The sequence below is a fragment of the Platalea leucorodia genome (genome assembly GCF_965183815.1).
Source record: "Platalea leucorodia genome assembly, chromosome: 4".
In the NCBI taxonomy this organism is placed as follows: Eukaryota; Metazoa; Chordata; class Aves; order Pelecaniformes; family Threskiornithidae; genus Platalea; species Platalea leucorodia.
In genome coordinates, this window is record NC_138826.1 from 3,953,941 (window position 1) to 3,979,194 (window position 25,254).

Consider the following 25,254-nt stretch of genomic DNA (forward strand, 5'->3'; position numbering starts at 1 on the left):
TGATAATATTAAAATAAAGTGAAATAGTACACATGCTGAGAACTTTGATGTCCATAGCAATTGTGACTAAAGCAATCATCCCCCAAAAATTCGGTCTTTGACTTCCTTCCTTTTATTGTGGCTTTATCCTTGCTAATGTGTTATTGACTCTTTATGAGAACTGATGATAAAAATACCCAAGAGTAAAACACTATTACCCTGTTCCTGTCATTTCTTTCACTGAGAAAAGCTACTGAGATTTGTACTTAAAAAGTCAAATGTTGCTGTTCTGTGTTCGGTTGCTCATGTTGGAAATACAATGCTCTAAACAAATATTTTTCATGGTATAACCGTATTTACAGAAAATTCATATCTGAGTTATTCCATCTTGTCCAGCATTTTCATGGCTATTGCTTTCTTTAACAAAATCAAGCTGGTCTTTAGAAGTCTGCGATGTGAGGCTTTGTAAGTGAAAACCATGCCCCAAAACTGAAAAGGTTAATTAATGCAGCTAGATGGATGTGAATGAACCGAGTAATAAAAAGGCACAGTGAGATGACAGGTTGAAGCATGAGTGATAACTTTCCTTTGCACTAATAAGATAGGAACCTTTTACAACAGTGTTTTCTGTTTCCAGGTGGCATTCAAAGGAGCCATGAGAAAAGAAATGCTGGACGTGACACAATCATTGCTTTCCAGCCAGTCACATAATTAGGAATGTAATATAACCTTTAGTCAACAATAAAATTAACCTTGATTCCAGACAGATATCTGTATGTGCTGAGAAAGTATCTCTGTTGTGGGTGCCTTTTGCAAGCAGTGAATTATTAAGGAAATACAATAACCTAGCTGCAAAATGAAATTGGATTGTTGCCTCTCAAAATAGAAGACCCTCTTATTCTTGGTTGTTCTTAATAACATGCAGCCACTCAGTTGGGTAATTCAATAAAAGGTTTCCTTTCCAACCTGTTTCTCTTCCCCTTCGTTTGCCCTGTGATTTTTTTCAAGCCATGGAGTAAGGATTGGTTTTTTTATACTTCCCTTTATACACATCTACCTCCTATAGACATATATACATGTAAATGACCTTAAATAAAAATATGTCTATAGAAAGTAGTAAAATGTGTCAGCTGATTTGTTCATCTGATTAATTTTATAAAACATTCCATATTGTAGCTTTAAATAAAATAACACAGAAAAAGGTTATCAGTCATGCAATTTAAATACCATTGACCCTCTTTAAAAAAAAACCAAACCACAAAACAACAAAAAAACCCCACCACCCCAACCTCTGGGGTTTAAAAACACCCAAGATTTCCATTTAGGAACCGTTTGGACTATTAAGTACAGTGAATATTTAGTGGGGCAGGAAAAGTGCTGTCAATGTGCTTCTGAATGAGATTGAAAGCAGCTTTGAAAACCATGAGAAAACAAGAGCGAAGAGCTTTTATCATGACTGAAATGTTTTCTCTTTTTTGCCATCAGGGTCACTGCTTTTACCACGGCAATGTGCGAGGGTACCCCGACTCCTCCGTCAGTCTCAGTACCTGCTCTGGACTCAGGTGAGCCAATAGTTCAGTAATACTTGAGCTCCTTACGAAACCATCCCAGTACTCGTTGAGTTTCTGTTTTGCCTTTTAATGAATGTATCAATAGCCATTTTTCAAATGTTGGTACAACCTCTGCAAAAACGTTTTCCCTCTAGTTGCTCTGAGGAGAAAAAAAGAAATAGATGATGCAATTTGGGGGTTTTCCATGATGTCCCTTCTCTCTTGCTGTCCATCCTTCTCTATACCCTTTTGCAGCAGTGTGGTGCTTGGCACGTTTTGGGGCTGGCAGTGCCCGATGGCCCTCCAGTCCTCCTTGTCCTCAAAGCTGTTTCACCAGTGATGGCAGGACTGCTTTGCAGCTGTGAACTCATGCATCGTCCAGCAGCTTCATCATTAGGAGAGATTGCTTTATAAATATGGCTGTGGAGCTTCATAAATTGCGTTCATGGCAGGTATGATGCTCAGCATTAGGATTTTAGCTACTTGTTAACAGAAGAGTAGCAGATTCACATTGCTGAAAACCAAACCTCTTCTGAGTTTGAGAAAGGAACAGGCTGACAGCATTTTAAATACGCAATGGACACAGTTCAGGAAACAATTATCTTCCTTACTTGAACAATCAGAGACTGGTATTTACTCACAGAGCTGTTCCAAATCACAGTAATTAACTGTAAATTGGCTCTAGTGTTCTCCCTGGAAAACCCAGTTTTTCTGTCAGATTTCCAGCTGTCTCAACCTTTTCTGCGTTTGTTTAATTTATCTACAAACAGCGTGAGTAGCTGGAGTCTTTTTCCCTTGATTTTGCATTTTGTGCAATAGTGGTATTGTCAAGGCTTTATAACAGACCTCTGGGACAGACAGCAGCAGAGAGAGCAACCGGTTTGTTACCAGCCCCTCTCCCTGTCGAGGGACCCGTTTGCTGTAGTGGATGGGATTCCTGTGGCTCATTCCCACACGGAGAGGGGTTTTATGGGTGCTTCGGGATGTATCTGGCATTTAATTAACCCCTTGCATGGACCATGGCAGTCCACATTCACCAGTCATTCTCGCAGTCTGTAAAAATACAATGCAGTGCTCTCGGTATTTTAGTTAAAGGGGTTGCATTGCTGCAAGGTCCACAGGGAAAATCTGCACTGTGTGGGACAGGGTCTGCACCGATGTCTTGTTCCAGAGCTACCTAAGAAATGAAAAACACGCTAGAGAAATTACTATTCTCCACATTAAAAGCATTTTCTTCTTTCCCTGATGTGCTCTTTTTACAATTGTTTTGCTCACAGAGTTGCTGCCCAGTGTTAGGTAGTCAGGTATGTCAAGGCAACGTATGCTGGCAGTGATATTTTTCTCGCATCTGGCACTATCGCGGATAAATCCCCAGACTGCAAGCTGACAGTGTTAGGCTCCTTCCCCATAGGAGAAGCATAACGGCATCTTTTTCAGTACAGGTTTTCACAAGTTTCCCTGCCAATGCACATTTTGCTCTAGCAGGAGAACAACTGAGGCCGTATCTCAGTATCCGTGCTCATTTAGCTGCTGCATTCACTGCTGAGGTTGGTTAAGAGAGTGTCCATGAGTGATAACAGTGTATGATAAGAGTGCTTGTTGACTTACTCCACAAAACTCATTTCACATCCTGATAGCCAACAGTAATAACTTTCAGTCATTACCTGTGCTTGATCTGAGCCAGCGATGTCTATTTGAAAGGTTTCATAATGCACTGTCAGCTCCTTGAACCATCCAGGCTACCTCGTCAAAATTGGTTAGGAATAAAAGGCCAGGTGATGTGAAATCCCAAGTAACTGCACTGAGGTCCTGAGAGCACTAAGCATCTTCCAGAATCAGACCCACAGGTCACCATATGCCTCTACCACCAAAACATTATTGTGGCAATGTGTGCCTTGAGAATTTGGGTAGAAAGATCTAGTTGACGATGTCCCTGCTCATTGCAGGGGGGTTGGACTAGGTGACCTTTAAAGGTCTCTTCCAACCCAAGCCATTCTGTTATTTTTTACTGCACGTGATCCAGTCTGAAATAATATGAGAAGAAATAGGACAGTTCAAAACTACCTCATGGTTTACTTTGCTGGCAACCTTGCTGGTATTACAGCTTGAAAGAATAGTTATGGATAGGGCAGGGTAGGGCAGCGTAAAGTAGGGTAGGGTAGGGTAGGGTAGGGTAGGGTAGGGTAGGATGCTGTACCTGCCTGGAGTAGGGATTCTTGTTTTTCCATGGCATGATAGACTGCAAGCTGCAGGCATGAAGACATAAGGCATCGTGTGGCCATGGAGTCACGGGTGAGGACAGTCTCCTGGGCAGCCATTTCGCTTGCAGCAACCGGTGGGAAGAAAGACTGATCTCGTTCTCAGTCTGTTCCTGGCTTTGTGACAGTTTCTAAGTGAATTGGACAAATCTCTCTGTCTCAGTTTCTCCATCTGTGAAATTCATTTAGTGATTCTTACCTACCCCACACAGCTGTTGCATGGGGCTAAAGTTTAAGTGCCTGAAAAACACCTAAGGAAAGGAAGTGCAAGCTGTTAGCTCACTGAAATCTCAGAGCACGAATATCCTCCTACTCCTACTAGACAGACACCTTGGGCATTGTTCCAGGTGGGGATAGGTAGGGACTGTGTCTTTTCCCTCCGATTAGCAGAGTTCATTAAAAGACATGAAACTAGTCATAAAGAATACGTTCCACATTTTAGCATGCTTTGAAGCCTGAGTGCTCAGCAGTAGTCAAAGAAGCAAAAAGGATCATAGGAATTACTGAGACAGAAATAGAGGCTAGAACAAAAACCCTCATTACCACTTTATAAATCCATAGTGCACTCACATCTTGAATTCTGCATGCAGTTCTTGTTTTCCCCTCCCCATCCCAGTCTCAGAAAAGGAAGCATTATATCCAGAAAAGGTACAGAGAAGGGCAAAAATTATGATTAAAGGTATGGAACAGCTTTTATCCAAGGAGAGAAAATAGACTAGGACTTGTCACTTTTGAAAGGAGATGACGGAGGAAAGGGGTGTGATGAAACGAGGTTGAATGTCATGCTGAAGAGGGGACAATTGATGAATATTTTTCATAACCCCAAAATTAAGAGACATCAAATGAAACTTTAGAGCGAAGGAAAGTACTTTTTTGTTCACCACATAATGAAGCTGTGGAGCTCACTGTCACAGGCGGGTGTCAATGTAAAAAATATCAGTAGCTTCAAAAAAGATGAGACAATTTGGGGAGGGGAAGCTGGAGGAGCCTCTCCAGGGCTGTCAAACCCAAAGATGTCCCTGACACTCATGCTGTCAGAGCTGGGGGTACCAACTAGATGCTTGTTATGTTCTTATATCTTACCCCTAAGTATCTGCTGTTGGCCAGGGCCAGAGACAAGGTGCTGGGCTGGAGCAACCTTGCTCTGACTGAACACAACCATCAAGTTCTTACTTACAGTGCAGCCACATGGTTGAGCATTTGAGATGTGTTATTAGCTTGTAAATATGTCATGATTAGTCCGTGACGAGCTACAGGAAGAATAAAATGTGAAATCTGCAAACTAAGACAGGTTTGACTAGTTTACATTTTTCAGGCAGATAGAGGGGGTGAGATGTAAAGATAAGTGAGAAGTAGACTCAGCTCTCTTACACACGGACACTCATATATTCCAGCTATGTTACATCCTCTCAGACATAACATTCGAGTGCCTCACTTCACATAGGATTACAATGGCATAAATAGTTGGATTGATACTGATAGCTGCCTAAAATGCAGGTTAGAGGAGAATATAATCATGCCATAATCTGTATCCTGCTGGCTCCTCCGGAGGAGGAAGAGCTGAACGGTGGAGAGGAGACGGTAAATGCTGAATGCACAAAATGGGAACAATGGGTAATCAGGATTTCCGGCGCTTCCATCTGGGTAAGAAAGCCAGTTAGACTGTCAAAGCTTGTGGGAAGGTGAAGGTACGACACAGTCGAGTAATTTCCTTCCTGTCCTCAGGAAATACCCTTCTGTTTATCTAGCTCGGAGGCTCTTCAAGTTTTTAGCAAATAATTTTGGCCTGTAGCCACCACAGACATCTTCTGTGATAAATTTGTATAGACTTGAATGTTTTTTCCCCTATTACTTTCTCCGCAAGTGAAGAACCTAGCAAATGCACACAAAAATGCAGCCTGAAGAAGAGGACAATCTCCATGGTCCAGGGGCTGGCAGAGGATGCTGGCATGGGGACGTGCAGCTACAAAGGCATCTGCGGTGACCTTTCTGGTGGGGGGAGCTTGAGAGGTGCTCTCAGAAATGCCTTGGTAGTTTAAGGATACAAATCTTACAGGAAACCTTTTCTTTCTGAAACACCAAAATGGTCTTGAAAATCCTCAGAATCCCTCAGTTGCCCAATTGCTAGATAATAAGCCCATTCGCACATACAAAAAGTATTCATTGCCCAGCCTCATCAGCGACTGAAAGATGCCGTGTCCACAGCGACAGTGATGGGGATAAGGCCCCAGAACTGAACAGACAGTCATTTTTAATGGGATTACATAGCTATGCTACACGAGGCCGCCAGTACTAGAGCCATCCATTTTTCAGATGGTCTGGCTGAACTCACTGCATCCCAGACACAGTCAGCTGAAGAGGGGATTTAAATATGACACTCCAGACATCAACTATTTAAAAAAGGAATGGAAGTAGGAAACCAGTGAGAAAAAAAATTAAATTCCTCATGATTCCTCAAGCATGATTTCCCCACAGAAGGGGAGATTTCATCCAAAAAAGAAGTTAGGGGAAAATCCCAGTTGAGAAAAGCACTGGTTTGGATGTGTGCTTTTTCTCCATACTTTCTGAAGAGCTTTTAGTTCATATAACATCTCGCACGATTTGTAAGTTATCTGACTGTGAAACTACTGGCGGTTTTTGAGCTTAACATTAGAAAGCATTCAGCTTCTGGGGTTTCATAGCTTTTGTATTCTGGCTGTTCAAGTGGTAAACAGCTCCCGGATCACGATCGCCTCTGTGATCTGAGACGAACATTATGTCCATTCTTTGACAATTGTGTGCACGCTGTCCCCAGGTGCCCAGTAATCCCCTAAGCATCACTGCTACTGCTAGGACAAGCATGAGAGATGATCTGTACCTGGCTGTTTGAGCCTGCCCCTTCTCCAGCAAGTCCGTGTCTGACAGCACTTCATTTAAAAAAAAAAAAAAGCAAAACTAAAAATATTTTTCTACATTTTGTGAGTTGAAAAAGCATCCTATGAGCCTTAATGTGATGTTCAAGTTTGAATCAAGCCTTCTTTTACTGTTAGGCTGTTTGCTGCATAGTGCTGTAAAATGTGCTCGCTAAATTGGCACTGATGCCAAAGTCTCTTTCCTTCTTCATTTTTCTCTGCTTTCCTTGGTCTGTCTTGTCACCCTCCCGGTTGAGCTCACATGTGACACTTTCTCTGATAACACAATTACTGTTTCTTGCAACCCAAATGCCGGACATGAAATTGCATTATCTCTTTCAATTCAAGTAACTCCCTGCTTAAATTCCAGGCATCAAAGTTGCAGACCAATATGCATTCACTCTGGACAAATCTGTCTTGCACTGAGAAAGGATTAAGTGCGTGCTGCAGTAGTCTCTGGGTACGACTACATTATAGACACTGTGCTATAGAATATATTTTCAGGTTAATGAAAGGCATTGGCTGGAATAAAATGTATTTGACTAATGATGTGTCTGCGTGAGAACACCTCTACCACTCCTGCAATCTGTAAAACTAATAACGCTACTGCTTTAACCTCCCTTTGAGATGTTGCCCTTTGTTGATTTGGGTCAGACTCGTTATTTTAATGGAATCCTGATGTGCAGCATAGGAGGATAACAGTATTACTTGGGTCTTGTGTGATGCGCTTCATCAATAGCTAATTATTGTGCGTGGTTACTAAAATTTACCCCATTTTAAAGGTGGGGAACTGATGCGGAAAGAAGTAAATTGACTGTCCAAGGCTGCCAGGGCAGTGGTGGAGACAGGAGTACTTCTGTTTCTGGAGTCCAGCTCCCATTCTCTGTATCTCCCAGTCCTTTAAAGTTAAAGAATGACCAAACCATTTGGAAAATATCTAAAGATCACCTAGCCCATTAGAAAAACAGTCCACAGATCATCTTTTTCATCTATCCCAATAGTATTAATCTGCAACTAATTAAAACAGACTAAAAGTGAAGTTTTCATTCACTACTTCATTTTTCTTACTCTTTTGTTTGTTTGCCTGCTTACTTGCCTGGGAATTTGTTATACAAAGAAAAATAAATAGAAATGCCCTATTATGTTACAGATCATCTTCTGATATCATGCACGTTGAAAGACACTGCAATGAGTAACTGCTGTATCTCCACCACGAGCACCATGAGAACAACACTCCGGGGCCACAAAGCTCCAGTTCTTGTACTTATTCACCCAAAACTCTCATTGACATCGGTGGTACAGCTGTGGGATTGGGCCCTTTACTTTTGAAGCTGTAGCATTAATTATGAAATGAAGGTCCTGTAGGTTTTTAGGTGGCACGAGTACTGCACAGTCTTTTGCTGCGTCTGTGGGCAGAGACAGACTTAATGTGAATATGTGGTGTGTAAGCATGACAGCCCTCTATAGTCTAATTAATTTCTTACAAACTGAAAACATCTACATTCCTCTGCCAGTGGTAATAGAGCTTTTTATTATTATTGTTTAGAAATGAGTATAACTTTGAGCTTCATTAAAACCAAATGTTTAATTGCATTCATGGATATCAGATTTATTGATTTACTTAACTTTCCCTGTATAGTGCAGCAGAATAATATATAGCAGTTTCATATAATGCTCTCCTAGCCAAGTTTTACTTCAGCATCACAATTTCTCAGACAAGTATGCATTGATGGTTTATGTTGGCAGGGCCTTTGCTTCTGCTGACAAGTTGGAAAAGAAAAATCCCATTTATATTTTGAGATTTCCTAAAGCCTGTTGATTTATGAAATACGACTGGCCTTGTGTTAGGTTTTGTTTTGGTTTTCCTTTTTAAGAGAAAAAAATATCACATTTGACTTTATTGACAATTTAAACAGTGGAATTATTCCATCAAATGGCATTTCCCTAATTGAGAGATTCCTGGTAGGTTAAACAGCAATTAATAACAAATTATTTAAGTTATGTTTTAATTTAAGTTCTCCCATCATAGGCCATCTCATATACACATTCCCCATGTGTCGATATGGCATATAATGGCGTACAGCAGGCAAATACCAATGAGTCGTTCATGCTTAGAGCTGATTAGCAGCAAAGTGGATGTGGCTTATTTGGTGCTCACCATCAGACATGAGCAGGATTCAAACCCTGTTGAGAGGCAGAGTAAAATATTAGCTCAGGCTCAAGCCCACACTAAAGCTGCTTCCAGTTGGCTTGGAGCCTGGGAATTGATGTCTGGACATGCTGTATGGTATAGATGTTTTTGTCCTCCCTCTCTCCTACCAGTGATGAAAAGGACAACCCGATAGTTTTAGACAGGGGTTGAACTGTCTCTTGTCTTTCCTGCCCAGCTCATTTGCAAGATCTTTCTGACTTCCCAGCATCAGTATGGTTTGGGACTGGGGAGAACACAGATGCCATGAATTAGATACCTGGAGACCAAAAAATGTATACTTTATATTGCATTTTTCCCAAATATTTATAAGCTTGGGAATTCTGGTAGTCTTTTGCTTGGTAGAGGTAATGGTAGAAATCCCACAGATTTCAGTAGAAGTCGGTCTTAAAGAATAGCCACTTCTCAAGTACTCGCAGAGCTGCTGAAATCCCTTTGGGGTTCCTTGTATAATTTTTGGTTGGGGATCTGTAGTTTAATATACTGTCTATTTGCCACATTGGAAAACTTTATATTATTTAACATTGATACCTCCTGAAAAATTGAAAAGTTGCACTGCCTTGGTCTTTGGGGAACATAGGCTGACTCAGGTGTGTGGGAGAACCATGTCCGAGAGGAAGACGCAGAAATGGTGTAGGAGTAACACAGGCTTTTTTGAAACACCTGACAAAAGTGGAAAGAAAAAAGTAATTTTAGATTTATTTTATTTGCATCAGATTTTTAGTACTGAATGACTGGTAGGTATTGTTCATCTAATCCTACCACACCAAAAAAGAAAGAAACCATAACTTTTGACTAGTTACATTTTTAAGGTGCTGTGCTTGGCACTGATCGACGGGGGGAAAATGCAACTGTAGGAAAAGAAAATTAGTCAAAAACAGAGAACTGGCCAAGATAATTCATATTTGATATTCATTATCTTATTACAGATGGTCACAAGCCAGGTGCTGCTATCCTGTAGGCAGCACTCAAAGGATAAGTGTGCAATAAATGAAAAGTATATTTTCATTTACGCCGAATCTGCAGATTTTTTTTACCATGGGATTGCTTCATATGCAAAGACGGAATTGTTCTTAAAGGCTCATGCTGTCACTTGGGATAGGAGTCTCAGTGGGAAGTTGAATAGGCCGTCCTGGCTCTGGTGTGCTCAGTAGAAAACAAAATTTATCACTCTGGTATGTGTTCATTTGTCCGTATCCTCTGCAGCTAAAGAAAATGAGAGGCAAAGAAATGGTTATTTAGTTATTTTAGAGAGTAGCTGGGTATACAAGGGACGCATTGGAAACCTGGCATTTATGTGGCATGTTTTGGCTACGAACTTTTGACATCAAGATGATGGCTTTAAAAAAAAAAAAACAAACCAAAACCAACCAACCAACCAAACAAAAAACACTAGAGAGAGAGAGCTTTACCCAGTAAAAGAACACTACTGTGTCTCTCCCTTTCTAGTGAAATAATTAAAGAAAATTATTTAAATCTATATTTTTTTAAGTTAATGTTGTAAGCAGGATAAAGTTTAACATTAAAAAGATAACCCTTCATGGTTTTATGTCGGTTTTGAGTTGTCAGTAAAGGGAGATGGTCAGGCTGGCCCATTTCAAGCAGTGACTAATGGACTTCTGCCTCCATTGCTGGTTCCAGCTGCCCCCAAAATGAAATGATTAATTGCACAAGGGAAAGACAACAATCCTTATTGGATTGTGCTGATTACAGAGTCGCTGATTATCGGAGTAAAAGGAATGTTGTCCTAGTTTCCTAAATGCTTCAAGGAATAAGGCAGATCTGAAAATAATTTAGAACTGTAGGGTATAAGGTTACTCAAATCATGGGGTGACCTGCTTGGAGGTCTCTCGTATGTCATGCATACTATAGTGTATCCTAGCTGTAGCTACAAGGGTTGCTGTGATAAATCAGTCCTGCTTTTCCAACTGTGATCCGTCATACACAGAACGCCCGTGCGCTGGGTAAATAATATATCTTACCTGATTTGCCAAGGGTACTAAGAAAGCTACAAATGAATTATCAGACCCTGATCAGTAAAGCAGGCTCCTGCGAATGCTGTTGCACAGCTTTTGATGTCATGGGTGTCCAGGCTTCTCTTTTCTCTTGGACTTCTAGCTGTTCTAGTTAACAGTAAAATGGTCATCTGTTGGCTTGGCTGAACTGATGCTAATGATGTTTTATAGCAAAACTGTGCAGCCAGCTTGGAATGAAAATTTCAGTTAACCGGTTGGGAGGCCAAGGACTTTGAGTTGCTTCATCATATCTTGCTAAGAATAGCATAGCTAGGGCAGCTTTTTCCTAATAATTTTACTTTTTATTTTAAAATCAGTCTTTACGGTGTCATTAACCTGCTTCTGGGTCCTTCCTCTTTTTCCTTTTTCTCTTTTTTTTCTGTTTTTAACTTTCTGCAGAAGAATTGTGTAGAGGCACATAGCGGTCTCTACAATGGTTGTAGTATCTTATCTTTGTTGCAGTACAGACAGAAATAAAAAGAGCAGACACTTCCTATACACCAGAAAGACACTAATAAAATACAGCCAGCTCTGGGCTAAAAATGATTGCTGTTTAATAGCATATATAGACAGTATAGAGCAGTTTAGAGGAGGAATTGAGGAAGAATGCCTTGGCCAATTAAAAGGTTCATGGAATTCCAGGTAGGTAGATTGTAATTACTGCTGCTGAACCTTTGCCAGTGCTTAGGGATTAATGCCTTCATAATTTAAAGACAGGGAAGAAATTAGTAACGCAATGCACTATTCAGCGTAGTATCTAATTGATGAATGCTTACAACACCCCATAAGCAAATGCTTACCCCTAGTTTAGAAAAGAGAAATAGGTTTTAAAGGGTGCCTTTCTCTGGTCAGACAGCCAACAAAACCTGATGTCCCGCTTGATGTAGGAATTATCTAGAACCCTCCTGTGTGGTTGGCAGTATGTGTTCAGGATGTAAGTTAGACACTTGCAAGTTAGGCACAGAATATTAAATTCCTTTCTCTTGCAGTAATTTCTACCTGAGCCCTGTCTGTAAACCTACTTCATGCCTTCTTATGCTGTGCCAGTCCTGATGTACAGTAGAGCAGTCTTCTTACTCTGTGGTCCTACAGTTGCAGTTGTAATTACTAATTCCAGCGGTATTGATGGAGATCATCCTACTTTATGCCATATAGTACCAGAAATCCTACTCCAGCATGCGCAAACCTGAAAGAGCAGCCTTCTGCCAGCAGCTTCCTCAGCAGGAGGAATTGGAAAGCTATTCAACCTTTTGTCAACTTTATTTTACTGTAGCAGCTCAGAATAATTGGTCAGGACTCAGCACAAGAACTCAAGCATGGCTTTTATTTAGTGAGTTGTCTGGAGTATGTGGGGAGAGCGGTTTTTGGTTAGGAGGCAGCACAAGAAGCCCAGAATTGGCTCCGTGTCCTAGGTTCTTACACATGTTTCTTGGAGCAAGGTGATGTATCTTTTCCTAATCCCCTCTTTGCATTCTGTAACTTCAAGTAGTGCAACAAGAGTGCTTTCATTGATGGAAAATCTTTGAGATCCTCAGAGAGCAGGTGGTATTGCTGTAAAAATGATTATTTTGAGTAGTAAAATGAGTTAAACAGGAATCCACTGGTTAATATATCTGAGCTTCATTCTGCTGCCCCACTGTGCAATATTTAATAATCCATTTTGATACTGCAATGCCTCTTTCATCTGGCAGAATTGATGCTTGCGTCAGCATTTGGTTTAAAAGGTATAATGCACACTGCAGATTGTAATGAATACTTTCACTCTGTGCCTTTTCTTACAAAAGCATTTCACCACGCTTTTGTTCATTACTGTTTGCCGTGGCTCCTCAGAAGCACACACATCATGACTCCACTCAGCAATGGCAATGCATCACTGGGAGAATGGAAAACACATAAAACACAAATATAATTTTGCTTTACAGTACAGCACTTCAGAAGAGGAAAATTTTCTTTGAGCCATTGCTTCTTTTAAAGTATAGTGTGCTGCAGTGACAAATATACAGCTTTGATTTTTCCTGCGCCACCCAACCATGACATTGTAAATCAGCATTTTGCTTTTTCATATTCCATCATTATTAAAACCTGTTGTAACTCCGTTGTAGACAAACATACGTTAGCTCTTGAAAACCATGCGTCTTACTCTGTTCTCTTCTGTAACAGGGGAATTATTGTATTTGAAAACAAAAGCTATATTCTGGAGCCATTGGAAGGTGCTACAGGTGAACACAAGATCTACCGAGCAGAGAATTTGAAAATAGCCCCAGGATCTTGTGGCCACCAGCTGGACATATCTGCCATGAGAGCTGATGACAATGACACATCACACCATTCTCAAGTTGGCAGGGTAGGTGGACGATGCACTTCTAAGTTTCTGGTTTGTGAGTATGTCTCTGGTGGCCTTTCCATATTACTGCTCACCAAAACTCTTTGTTGCAGAGAGTCCCTACTGAGCAAAACATTAAACCATATAGTCAACTTCTGTTGACGTCATGTGCTTAAGTGCACGCTTAAAATTAAGGATATACTTCCACAATTTGCTAAAAGTTTATTACTTTTTCTTGATCCTGCATAAATAACTTGCCTTTTATTTTCTTTTCAGTAATGAGATGGCACAGAAAAGTGTATGGTTTCATACTATGATAATACATTTTGGTTCATGTATGATTATAGCAAGAATTTAAGACCCCATAAGAACACAGAGCAGTGTCTGGAAAAGTTCTTGCCCACCCAAGATGGAAGAGAACACAATAGCTGTGATACTTTGCTAATATTAGGTTTTAAACCTATTACATTCTAGTAGGAAAGTATCTTATGCAGACAAAACAAATTCTCACCATATTATTTTACAGATGTATTATTGTAGCTGTTTTATGTAGGAAGAAATGCACTTAATGTGAAATGCATCTAGCTAATGGAAACTGTGGAAAATTAAATGAGCTAAACATCAGGAAGAGGAAATACTGTAATACGTTCATCTGCATATTGGATGAGGATTGTAGAAAAGACTGGTTTAGGTGTTTGGAAATTATATGATACGAATCTGCCCTCAACATTTATTGAATGTCACATACTGGGATTTATACTTGCATGTAAAACTAAGCTCTTGCATCAAGTTAATTGTTAAGGAAAGCAACCTAAATGGCATCCTTAGATATTATTTATGTAGTGGAATTAAGTTATTTTACATTTTAGGAATATTAAATATTACATCTAATGCATTAGCCTTTACATATACCATTTTCTGGGCTGAGCTTATTTCTGAAAAAGTGTGTAGGTTGAAAGCATTGGAAAAGTGCTTTTCACAACTTTATTAAGGGTGCCCCAAAATCTTTATGACTTTTGACTGAATTTCACTGAGGTAATCAATGTAACACCAGGCAACTAAAATAAAATGTGTGCCTACAACTAGCTGATACAATCAAAGCAATTTTACTGTTATCCTCATGGTTCTCACATTTTGTTGATGGTTTCAACTACGTGCCAGAATTCACCTTAAATATCTGAAAAATATTTTTGCTGTGGTTCAGTGGACATAATTATAAAAACTGTCAACAGTCACATCATATGGATAGGTACAATATATATAATGAGTATGTTGGATACGCTTCTAATGTATGAATTTTGAAAGCTGTCAAATGTGATGTGCGGAGTGAGTTTTCACATTTCAGTGTTGTCATCAGCTAAGTAGACCATCAGGACGTACTGAATAAAGATGACCTGCAAAATACGGAGACATAAGGCTGCTCCAGTTTACACTGGGTGACAGAAGAAAGCAGAAATCCAGTCTCAGGTTTAGGGCAGGATGAAAATTTTTAGTTTCTTGGCAGGTTTGGGGGGACTTTTTGTTTGGTTGTTTTTTTTCCCCTGACCCTTCACTCAGCTACCTACACTAAATGCTTATTGAGCAGAGTTGAAATGTGAGATCAATATATCACAAAGACTAGCCTTTGGGTTAGATTTAAATACAGATAAATGATGGGACAGACAGTAGACTCAGCTTTCCCAGATCCAAACACGAGATTTAATAGAGCAAGTCAGCTAATGTAGCAGATGTGTGCAGACACGTTTTGCCCCATTGGAGCTGGGTCTCTGTAAGTACTGGGTCATTTCATAACTCAGTGAACCCTCAAATTGCAGCAGGGAGTGTGTTTTCCAGTTGAGCTCCGTTGAGATAGGATCCCACAGAAGGCAAGCCTGATGTGTAAGACAGCCCCTACAATATGACTTTTTCTCTGTAGCCACAGAAAATAACCGTTTTGGTGGTGCTGGTGGACCACAGATCAGGCAGGTGAGCCATTTGGGGCAAACGGAGCACAGAGAAGGAGAGTGGCTGCAACATTGCAGTGTGAATCCAAGCCATGCCAATTCCCAGGCAGGGGAGCACGAGGAAGGGCTACAGTGGCATGGGACAGCAGTTTTGTGATAGGATCAGGGGTGGTAGAAGCAGGGGAAAAAGGCAGCGGTCAGTGGAACAACACGTATTGTCTCCCATCATGCATATCTATCATGGCTGTGTTATTGTCTCTTCATTTTAATTCCGAAGGGTTAACTCAGGCAATGGATTGTGCACTGATGCAGTCAGCTGCAGAAAGCAAGCTGAAAGAAGTCATAATTAGGTATATTTTATAAATAAATATTGTAGCCAAGGAATGCACATAGCCTTTGGGCAAATCATAGGAATGGATTCGTTATGCAAGTCAGTCACCAGAGGCTTACGTGATTATGCCCTGCTAGCCAGTTTCTCTCAGGCCATCTCTCTCCAGTCCAAACAGTTTTACTCTTGGTAAAAAGTAAATGTTTTAAACTGACTGATGTAACAGAGCTCTTCTTATATCTTTGTACCTGGAATGTCTCATCTTTTACTCTTCACTTGGAAGACTAGAGGCACCTTGGGGGTACATCTCTGACCAGGACTGCATAATAAATTTCAGGTTTATGTTAGACTTTTAGTGTTTGAGAGATCAGTTCCGTCACAAACAACACCCACATGGTCATTTGCCTTATGTGGCATCTCACTCATGTCTGATATATTTTGCAGGGAGGTAAATCGAGCTCTGCCAGAGCACTGTAGGTTCCGCTGAAGTCTGCTGAGACATGGCAGGACCTTTTATTGCATCTGCTGCTGTTTCAGGAGCAGCAGGACAGGACATGCTGGCTCCTTGGTGTCCTGGTTCCCAGCTGGCACATCACCAGGCACTGCTGATGCCCTGTGTGGCAGACGAGGCATGGGCACGTGCACCAGGTCTGTGCACGCACCATGACCCCACGGCGGTGACAGTTGCGTCCAGTAGAGCACAAGAAGGTGGCAGAGAACCTCAATACCAGGAGAAGTTGTAAGAATATCTGCCTGAGCTCATTTGCCAGACCTACTAATAAGTGTAATCCTGTGAAGTGCTTGTATCATTGATGTTTAGTTCATTAATGATAGCCTCTACTGCTTTCTCAGTTCATAAATACTGTCCAAATGGAACTTAACTATTTTCCAGTTACTGTAGTTTGAAGTCTGTGTAACACTATTAAATATGTGTTTGACAGTCAGAGTTACCAAAGGTTAGAACCGTCACTTTTGTCTAAACACAATGCTTCTTGCAAAACATTCAAAATCATTAATCTGCAGATAGCAGAGAGGAACACTTTGGTAATGTGAAGAAAACTTTGTGAAATTTGGCTGGAAGGTGATGTCCAGCACTGACTTAGCTTAGGGGATCACACAGTTTGCCTTGGAACAGTTTGCTTTGGAAAGCTTTAGTCATGTTTTAGGTTATAGAGCATTGGTTTAGTTCAAGACATCATGGTCATTAGTAGGTCATACATCTGCTGAAGCTCCTTAAGTTCTGGCATGAAGATCAGATATACTGCTGAGACCTCTTTTCCCTCAGCTGTCTTATTCCAGAAACAAGGGAGGAATGATAGAATAGATATTCAGCTGCTGTAAATCACGGAACTTTTGCAGGCATTAATAGGTCATTTAAATTTAGGGTAGCAGAGGAGTTGTGCTATGATTGGTACTATTACAAAATCATTTCATTTTCTTCAGTGATCTTTTTGCAGCTAAGCATTATGAGTCTTTTAGACCTGCATTTAGAACTGTAAGTAGCATGACCAGGTCTTCTATATGAGTATACAGATACAAAATTAAATGTATGCCTTCCATTTTTAGAGTATTAGTTTGCTTCCCCAGACACTGATAGTTCATTCCATTTTTTTTCTGAAGTTTTTGTTCATGGGGTTTTCTTCCTACATAATTTATCAGTTGATCACTTGATCTCTTCTCTGCTTCACTCAATATCCCTTTATCTCTCATTTTTCTTAGTAGCTAGCTTGTCTATTGTGTGAAATGTTTGCTAAAAGTCATCTCATCATTTCTTTAAATGTGCCTTGGAAATGGCAAAGGTCTTTCTGCTAGAGATTATATGCTCCTGCAAGGAAAGATAACTCAAACATTTCAGCTGCAGAAAGCTGAAAGGTTGAGAGAGACTGCACCACTTCCCTGCTTGCTGTGATCAAATCCTGGGGTTTTTTTGTAAGTACCATGTAGACTATTTCTGTTGCAGTAGATAAAAGGAAAAATTCCATGAGGAGAAGGAATACAATAGAAATGTGTATATAGTGAAATCTTTGGAAGTCTGAGGTGTTGTGTATCTCCTCTTGCAAGCACTTTGTTGGACTGAGGCAGAGCTGATTCCAAGGGTCACTTGTTGCAAAAACAAAATACAATTTTCGGTTTTTTTGGCAGTACAAGAGGGAGACTCTGAAGACAACAAAGTATGTGGAGCTTGTTATTGTGGCAGATAATCGTGAGGTAAGAAACTTAAAACTAAAAAGTTATGGGAAGCATGGGTAGGAAACGGGTAGCTCAGTTCAGCTACCATGGTGTTGCAAGTAATGTGCTTCAGACAGTAACACGATGGTTTTCAAAATTAAAGCTTCTTCCCTAATTAGGGCTGAGCAATGGAAGGCGCTATTAAGATAGGACAATGCTGATAGTCAGTTGTAAAATTTCTTGCAATACTTCATAAGGAATTTGACTCTCAAATAACTGGGATATCTGGCAGTAATTGAAGATGAGGCAAATACGAATTCACTGCCCAGGTTCTCCTTGAGCTAGTTAAGTTTTCATTGCCATTGGCTCTGCCCTTGGCAGGACCATCACTGTTTGGAAGACACGGTAGGATCCTGCACTTGCTTTTGAAGCAGTACTTTGCCGTCACATTGCATGAAGCACGACTGCCTTCCTGATGGTTTGCAAAGAGAGCTTCAAAGCGAGTAACCAGGACTGGCTGTAGAAATGTTCCAGTGAGTTGAATGGCAGCCAAAGATCTAAATCTTGGTTTGAATTATTTTGCTACTTACATTTTTTTTGTATCCTTGAACACTGCTAGTTAGGGAGTTACAATTACTCTGCTGCAAGAGCCGAAACAGCTAACAGAAAAGCCTTTAGTTTTTCACAAAACATCAGTCCCTGAAAGATCCCTATGTAAGCCTTAGGGATTTTAAAATCTTTTCATGAGAACCAAAATCCTATCCCATAGCCTGTGCTTATTCTGAGGCATGGTCCCGTGGTCCCATGAAGCCAACCGGAGTCTGCCAATGGCCTTTGGTTGCACTGTGTAATTCCCAAACATCACCGACAATGCTGGCAGAGTAAGGTGGCTGCTGGGGGGAAACTCTATGATGTTTGTGCTGCTAGTACATTGATCCTTTACATTTCAAGTTTCAGAGACAAGGCAAGGATGTGGAAAAAATTAAGCAGAGGCTGATAGAAATTGCAAACTATGTTGATAAGGTAAGAACATGAGCATTATTTCACTTTTTCCAAACTTAATACGCTTTCTGAAGGATATTGCTGTGAAATCGATGTTTCTTCTACTAGAAAATTAAGAAAGCTGCCCTGCTCAGATCAGCAGCTTTCCCAGCCCTTGCCACATCTCCTTATCCACCCACCTTTTCAAGGAGCTAACCCTGCTGCTTTCCTAATATTTCAGAACGATGCTTCTCTCCAACCAGTAAAACCAAAAGAGTAAACTTAAATCTTTCGTATGTCTTTCAACATACTAAGCTGTGAGCTCTGCTCTGCTGTATATGGGATGCATATATCTGTGGAAGCACTATTCCTAAGGAGATGTACAATTTAGCCCTAGGATTTTATTAACCTGGGAAGATGGTGGGGATAATCACATATGGAACAGCCCATAGAAAAAGGATTTTTACGAGGAGGAATTTGGAGAACAAAGTCCTTTACAGCAGCAAGGGATGGTCCAATTGTAAGGCCAACAAAGGGCCTGTGAAAACGTGGTCAATAAGATATATAGCCCAAGGAAGATGGCAGAATTAAAAATATGCAGTGCTTAAGGGAGCAGAAGTTGATGGCTGAGAGAGAGCAATAAGAAAGAAACATACGCTGGGTTTTTTTGTATTTGAAGTAATTTCTTGACAATAAACAACAAATGCTAAGAGTCCTCTACAGCATTGTTTGAACAAATTAAAGTTTATTTTTGTTGTGCTCTGTGGCCAGAAAAAATTAGGAATCCAGTAGTGAAATTATAACTGAGGGAGTCTTAATTTAGCTGAGAACTTATCAAGTGATACTTCAAGGGCAATAGCTCAAGGAGAAGCATTCTTGATTAAAAACAAGCTGCCGAAGACACCTCCACCTCTTCCATAATTGTCTTGCTGACTTATTACTGGAGGACAGGTGTTTATATGTTACCTGCTCAAAATTAATTTTGCATGCTATAATATATTTATGTTTCATGCTTAATTTATGCTCAGCAAATGCCAATGTTATCTAAATGACTGTAACGCATATAAACAAGACAAAGATCTAGTATATGCTTTTCTCAGACTGTCAGCCAAATCTGGACTTGATCGATTCTTGGATCCTTCTTCACATTAGTTTCACATTAGAATTGTTATCTCTGCTCCATTGCTAATGCTGCTCCAGCTCCCCTCTTGTAGCAACTGTGGCATTTACCAGTGGGATAATAGTGTCTGTAGCCCACAGTGCTAAAATCATTTATTTTTATCTGCTGTGAGCAAGACTCGATGACTCTGGCTAAATTTTCAGCTACTATTTTGAACCACAACTGTAGTACAGCACAACCACCTCTACCTCTTGTATTGCGTTGGTGATAGTGACGGAGGGCAGCCATGGAGACAGTCATCTGCTGTAGCAAGAAGTTTGCTCAGAAGTGAAGGCCATGTGAAGGTAGTTGCAGCGTTTCATCTTGAAGGAAGATACCAAACTTGGGTGGGACATAGAGAAGTAGCATATCTCTGGATGTCTTTGAATGCCTTATGGGTATTTAGTAAGGTCAGAACTGCTTTCTAGAAGTCACGGAAATATTTTGTCTGAGTCAGTCCTGTCAGGTGTTCCCTTTTGCCCTGAAGAAGAGACCGTTTAAGCCTCTGCAAGAGAGATTCATATGCACGTTATGCTTCTGTTGAAATACTCTAATCCAATGTGGTCTAAAATGGATTTGAGAGACATGTTTCTATTTTTCTTTTCTCATTAGTTCTATAGGCCACTAAATATTCGAGTAGCCCTGGTCGGAGTGGAAGTATGGAATGACATGGATAAGTGCTCTATTTCTCAAGACCCTTTCACCAGCCTCCATGAGTTTCTGGACTGGAGAAAGCTAAAACTACTACCTCGTAAACCCCATGACAACGCACAGCTGATAAGGTAGACTTGATACTATATTTAATATCGGCTGGGATTTCAGTGATTTGAGAATAGTTGTACTGAATTCTTCCCCAGTTGCTAAGCTGTTGGGAGGAACATCTGTGCTCCTCAGGGTTTGTCTTTCCCCTCTGCAAATATCAAACATATAAAAGCATTTTGCAGAGCCCTTCAGCAGATGCTTCGGATTAATTGCCTTCCACAGCTCTGCAACAGCTCTGTTACTTGTAGGCCTTTCCTGAGTACAACTCACGTAGAAGTGTAGATGTGTAATAAGCTGGTAAATACTTAGGGTATGAATTTACAAGCGGTTTAAGCTGGTCTCAGTCTACATTGTTACTGAAAAAGGCAATCCTGCCCTCACCCCAAAAGAAGAGCTACGGGGGCACTATATGACACCTGTTTGTTAGTAGAAAGACCTCAGTAAACTTTAAAATGCAGTCTAAATTGGACAATTTGTTTGCATTTGTGACTTAAAAACTAAATCATACACATCTTTTACCCTGCTGCTTTTTGCTGGATTAAAGTAATTGAGTAAACATGCTCAAAGTAAAAGCACTCTTTTCAAAAAAAAAAAAAAAAAAAAAAGAGTAAAAGAAACACCTCTTTCTTGAACCAGGTATCATTTTGATCAATGAACCATTCTTTATACTATACAGATAAACATACCTGACGTCTCAGTAACTAAGAGGAGCTCTTTACTCGTTATGTAGATATTCTTACATTATCTGTCTAAGAATAGAGTGAGCCCTTCCAAACTGTCCCTCATGAGATATTTGATTACTGTCTATGTGTAATAATACTTTGTTTGGAATGATTACATTCTAGGCTGTGTATTATAACAAGTAGCATATAAACTTCCCACTGCATTAAAATAACCCTTCTTTGAGCTAGAGACATTATTTTTATGTTTGTATTTCTATTCCCAACTTCAGTCAGGGGAGAAATAAAGGAAAGAAGGGTCCTGTTACAGCAGTAAACCCAAAGGAGGGTGGTCAAATGGATCTTCCTTGTAGCGGGGATGCTGTCATTGTCAGTTCGGCAAGTCAACGTGACTAATCTCTGCTTTTCATTGTTTTAAACCTGCAAATGTTTGGAGCTGACACATTTGAAATGGGATCTTTGTTTGAGATTGGCAGAAATACAAGACTGAAAATAATGGGGCGGTATCTTGGCACTGAGTGGTGATTCTGTCATTCTTCTCCTTTCCCACCCTCCTGCAGCGGGGTGTACTTCCAAGGGACTACCATTGGCATGGCACCCATAATGAGCATGTGCACCGCAGAGCAGTCTGGAGGGGTCGTCATGGTAAGTGGTCAAAGCACGGGACTTGAAACTGGCCCAACTGGTACAACACAATCTCGAATATTGTAGTACTGTATTCTGTACCAGAACGTCAGCCCCACTTGTCCCGTTTTCAGTCTCAATATTATCTATCTCTACATGCACATCGCTTGTAAATGATAGTTTCCATAGTGAAAAAAAATCAAAACATTGCATTAAAATATAGCATGACCTCTTTGCAAGAATCCTCTACTCCTAATTCTCATTAAATCAGGTGCTGAGGTTCTGTGAAGGATGAGAACCAGAAGATGTATTTGTTATGCACTTGGGTATACTAGTGTTACAGGCAACGACCGTCTACCCTGAATCTTTTATTATATTGATTTTATTCTGTATTTACAGAGTTTCCTGTGTAAGGCCTTATTTTCCATCTTTACAGCAGAGTGGTTTTATTACATTGCCAGACAACAAGAATAATGGCAGCATTTATTCTACCTGAGCCTCTCTCAAAGATACATTACTGGTAATGCTGTTGTTAGGTGCTAGGCATGATGAACATACAAGTAAACACCTTAGCCAATTTCTGGAAGTAGTTCTGGAATATTTTCTTTTAAATGTTTTGGTTTTTTTTTTTAATTTTTAACTGTTTTGTGCGAAAGGGGGGGAAAGAAGTTTTGTGTTAACTAAGCTTTGCAATAGAAGTACTTTAAATAAAACTAAATGTGGACTCCCAGAGTTTGCAGGCCACTGTAGGCTCAGCTGGTGACCTCAGAGCTCAACTCCAGAGCATAAAGCCAGGGAGCCCTAAAAACCTCTTAGATATTCTCTGAGATCAGCCTGCACATGCTGAAAACCGTTGTGTTTCCTACAGCTTTGTCTAGACTTGCAGCACCTTAGATGGTGTGGTTCCTTCCAGCTCTGCTGGACACCTCAGCTGCAGATCCCCACATAAGTGAGGTGAAAGCTCAGGAGTGCACAATGTTCAGACTTTGCATGGTCTCAAAGCTCCCAGTTCTTCAAAGCTTCATGGGGCTAACCTGGAGCCTGGGACGCTAAGGCTTTTGCTTCAAGACAATCCATGTAGCGGGGTAATCCCAGAGATACAGCCCCTTGAAGCCCCTGCATTTCCTTCCTTCTTAACTAGCCTGCAAGCTGAGGTTGGTCCACAATCCTCTGTGGTCTCTTGGACAAGTAGGCAAGAAGCCAAGCTGGGGTGATGTGTACAGTCGTGGAAGATGATGTACAGATGGTTCAGACTGGGAGGATTTAAGAGGTGAGCAGGGAAGCTGAGGTGTAGGAAAGAGTGGGAAAGAACAGTCAAATCACATAATTTGGAGAAAGTCATGTCAAAATCGTAGAAAAGACGAAGGCTTCAGTCTCTTGGTAGCTTTAGAAGCTGAGTCTCTAATTGGTGTTTGTTACAGCTTTTCACTGGGTAACTGGGGGATAGGTACAAAAGGAAAAGGAGGAAAAGAGGAAGAAAAAGCTGTAGAAGTGTCCCAGTGCACTTCCATATCTTGGCAAAAGCATATATGAGGCAGACAGCCCCATTGTATCCATTTCACCCTCAGGCCAGCAGTCACTGCTTTGGCTTTATCTGCAGTCAGAGATGACCTTAATGACAACATTTTGTCCTTTTAATTTTTAGCATAAGCTTTAAAATATGCTACAGTGTGTTTTACTGCAAAGTCAGTCCTCTTCGCTCTGGAAACTGTCATTTTAAACAGAAAGAAGAAAAAATATTTCATTCCAGTAACAAGAAAGCAAGAATCAGCATTTCTTTAAAGTGCTCTCAGGGCTCTGACAGAGGAAAGACTGCTTTATATGTCCAGGAGAAACCCAGTGTTTGTGTATGAATCGTGGGCCAGGCTGCAGCCTCGGTTGCGCAGGGGAGCGCGATGTTTCCCAGATACTCCCACCTCAGTGAATTCAAACTTTTGAGGTGCAAATTAACTCGAGGCTTGTGCGGCATATCTAGAAATGTTTCCCAGTTCTTTAAGCAAATCCTCAAAAAGGAGCCAAATCCAAAACAAGCAAACGCTCACCCCCAAAATCCAAATGGGCAGCTGTCCAACCTCCCCCTGCCCAGTTAAGAAAGGCTAATTCAGGTGTATACAAAAAAAAGTTTTTATATATACCAGTGCCTACAGAAGAAAGCTCTAAATTGGAAGATATGCAAATGAAAGAAAGAATAACTGTTAACGTGGGAGATTATAGTGCTCAAACATCTTAACCCTGGGTAGCTGAACATTTGGCCATCCTTATAATTCAGCCAACCTCTTACCCATCCCACCCCCAACACTCAATACCAAAAAGCTCCCATGTTCTCAAAACTGATCTGAAAGAAGAGACGATGGAGAGATTACATGAGAAATAACATTTGAATACAAAAACTGGAGTCATCCTTGTATGATCTGATTTTCCTGACTGTTTCTGCAGTTACTCAGTGCTACTATATGATCTAAATTCTTTTAATTCTACTTTGATATAGGGCTGAATTCTCTCAGTGGTAGGTGATACCCTGTCTCCCACTAATTTTAAGAGAAACTCAAAGTGGGGAGAGCAGGCATCTGAGTATGAGAAGCTTTTGGTGTATCAAGAGCATCATAATTTTACTTTACTGTGATGGTTCTGTTGTGCTGTAGAAAGACCAAACAAAAGTTGACATTAAAGCAAGTCTTTGATTCAGTCTTCATTCTGTTTCAAAAGATTGCCCACTAAATTCATGGCTTTAAAAGTAAAATATTGCTGCATTGGTGTATTGTAACGTAGTATATTCTCACTCATGTCAAATTTCTACTGACTTTAGTGGGAAGTTAGGCTAAAGGACAAGTGCGGAACTGAGGTGCTTATATTTCAGTTAATCGCTTAAATGCAATAAAAGTGTGTTTTAGGAAACTTACTCCTACAGCAGAGTGAAACTGCATGGAAAGTACCAGGCTTGGGGCATTTGCCTGTTCTAGCTGTAGGGGACAGTATTTTATTATTACTGTTTGATCTGAATCTCAGCAGAACGAAACAGAGTCCAGCTGAAAGCAGCTGCATGTTTTGTGCAACAGCTTATAGTATCTTAACAGTAGAGGGCTGTTTATTTGGTGGTTGTGAAACTGTTTGGTAATGACTTTTACTGCTCAAGTTAACTTTAAAAGACCCTGATGGAATAAATCAAAGTCACATTGCTATTCATTTCTTTAGCCCTTGTGATACTTAAATGGTCTCAGTATCAAATGGGACATGTCAGTGTTTGCTTTGATAATCTTAATTTATTCTGTCTTCAAATAGCCTCTTTTGCTGAGACATCACATTCCTTGTTTTAAAAACCCTCTCTAGAAACTGATAAAATTGCATTCCAAGTGGATCTGAGCGGGTAATGAGAACCGCATGGG

The 25,254-nt window shown here is 40.4% G+C and overlaps 1 protein-coding gene across 2 annotated transcripts in view; it reads left to right on the forward strand.

Annotated features, from left to right (window-relative positions):
* The window catches only part of ADAM12 (ADAM metallopeptidase domain 12), a gene marked incomplete at both ends in the record, with an annotated part of 185,819 nt that overhangs the window by 108,050 nt on the left and 52,515 nt on the right, over positions 1-25,254 (forward strand). The window contains 6 exons of one of the 2 annotated variants that reach the window (XM_082308395.1): positions 1,465-1,541; positions 13,063-13,246; positions 17,639-17,704; positions 18,617-18,688; positions 20,418-20,587; positions 21,808-21,892. In XM_082308395.1, the coding sequence (XP_082164521.1) occupies positions 1,465-1,541; positions 13,063-13,246; positions 17,639-17,704; positions 18,617-18,688; positions 20,418-20,587; positions 21,808-21,892 (654 nt within the window). The remainder of the gene's footprint in view (positions 1-1,464; positions 1,542-13,062; positions 13,247-17,638; positions 17,705-18,616; positions 18,689-20,417; positions 20,588-21,807; positions 21,893-25,254) is intronic. The other variant, XM_082308396.1, reaches the window with a different exon arrangement.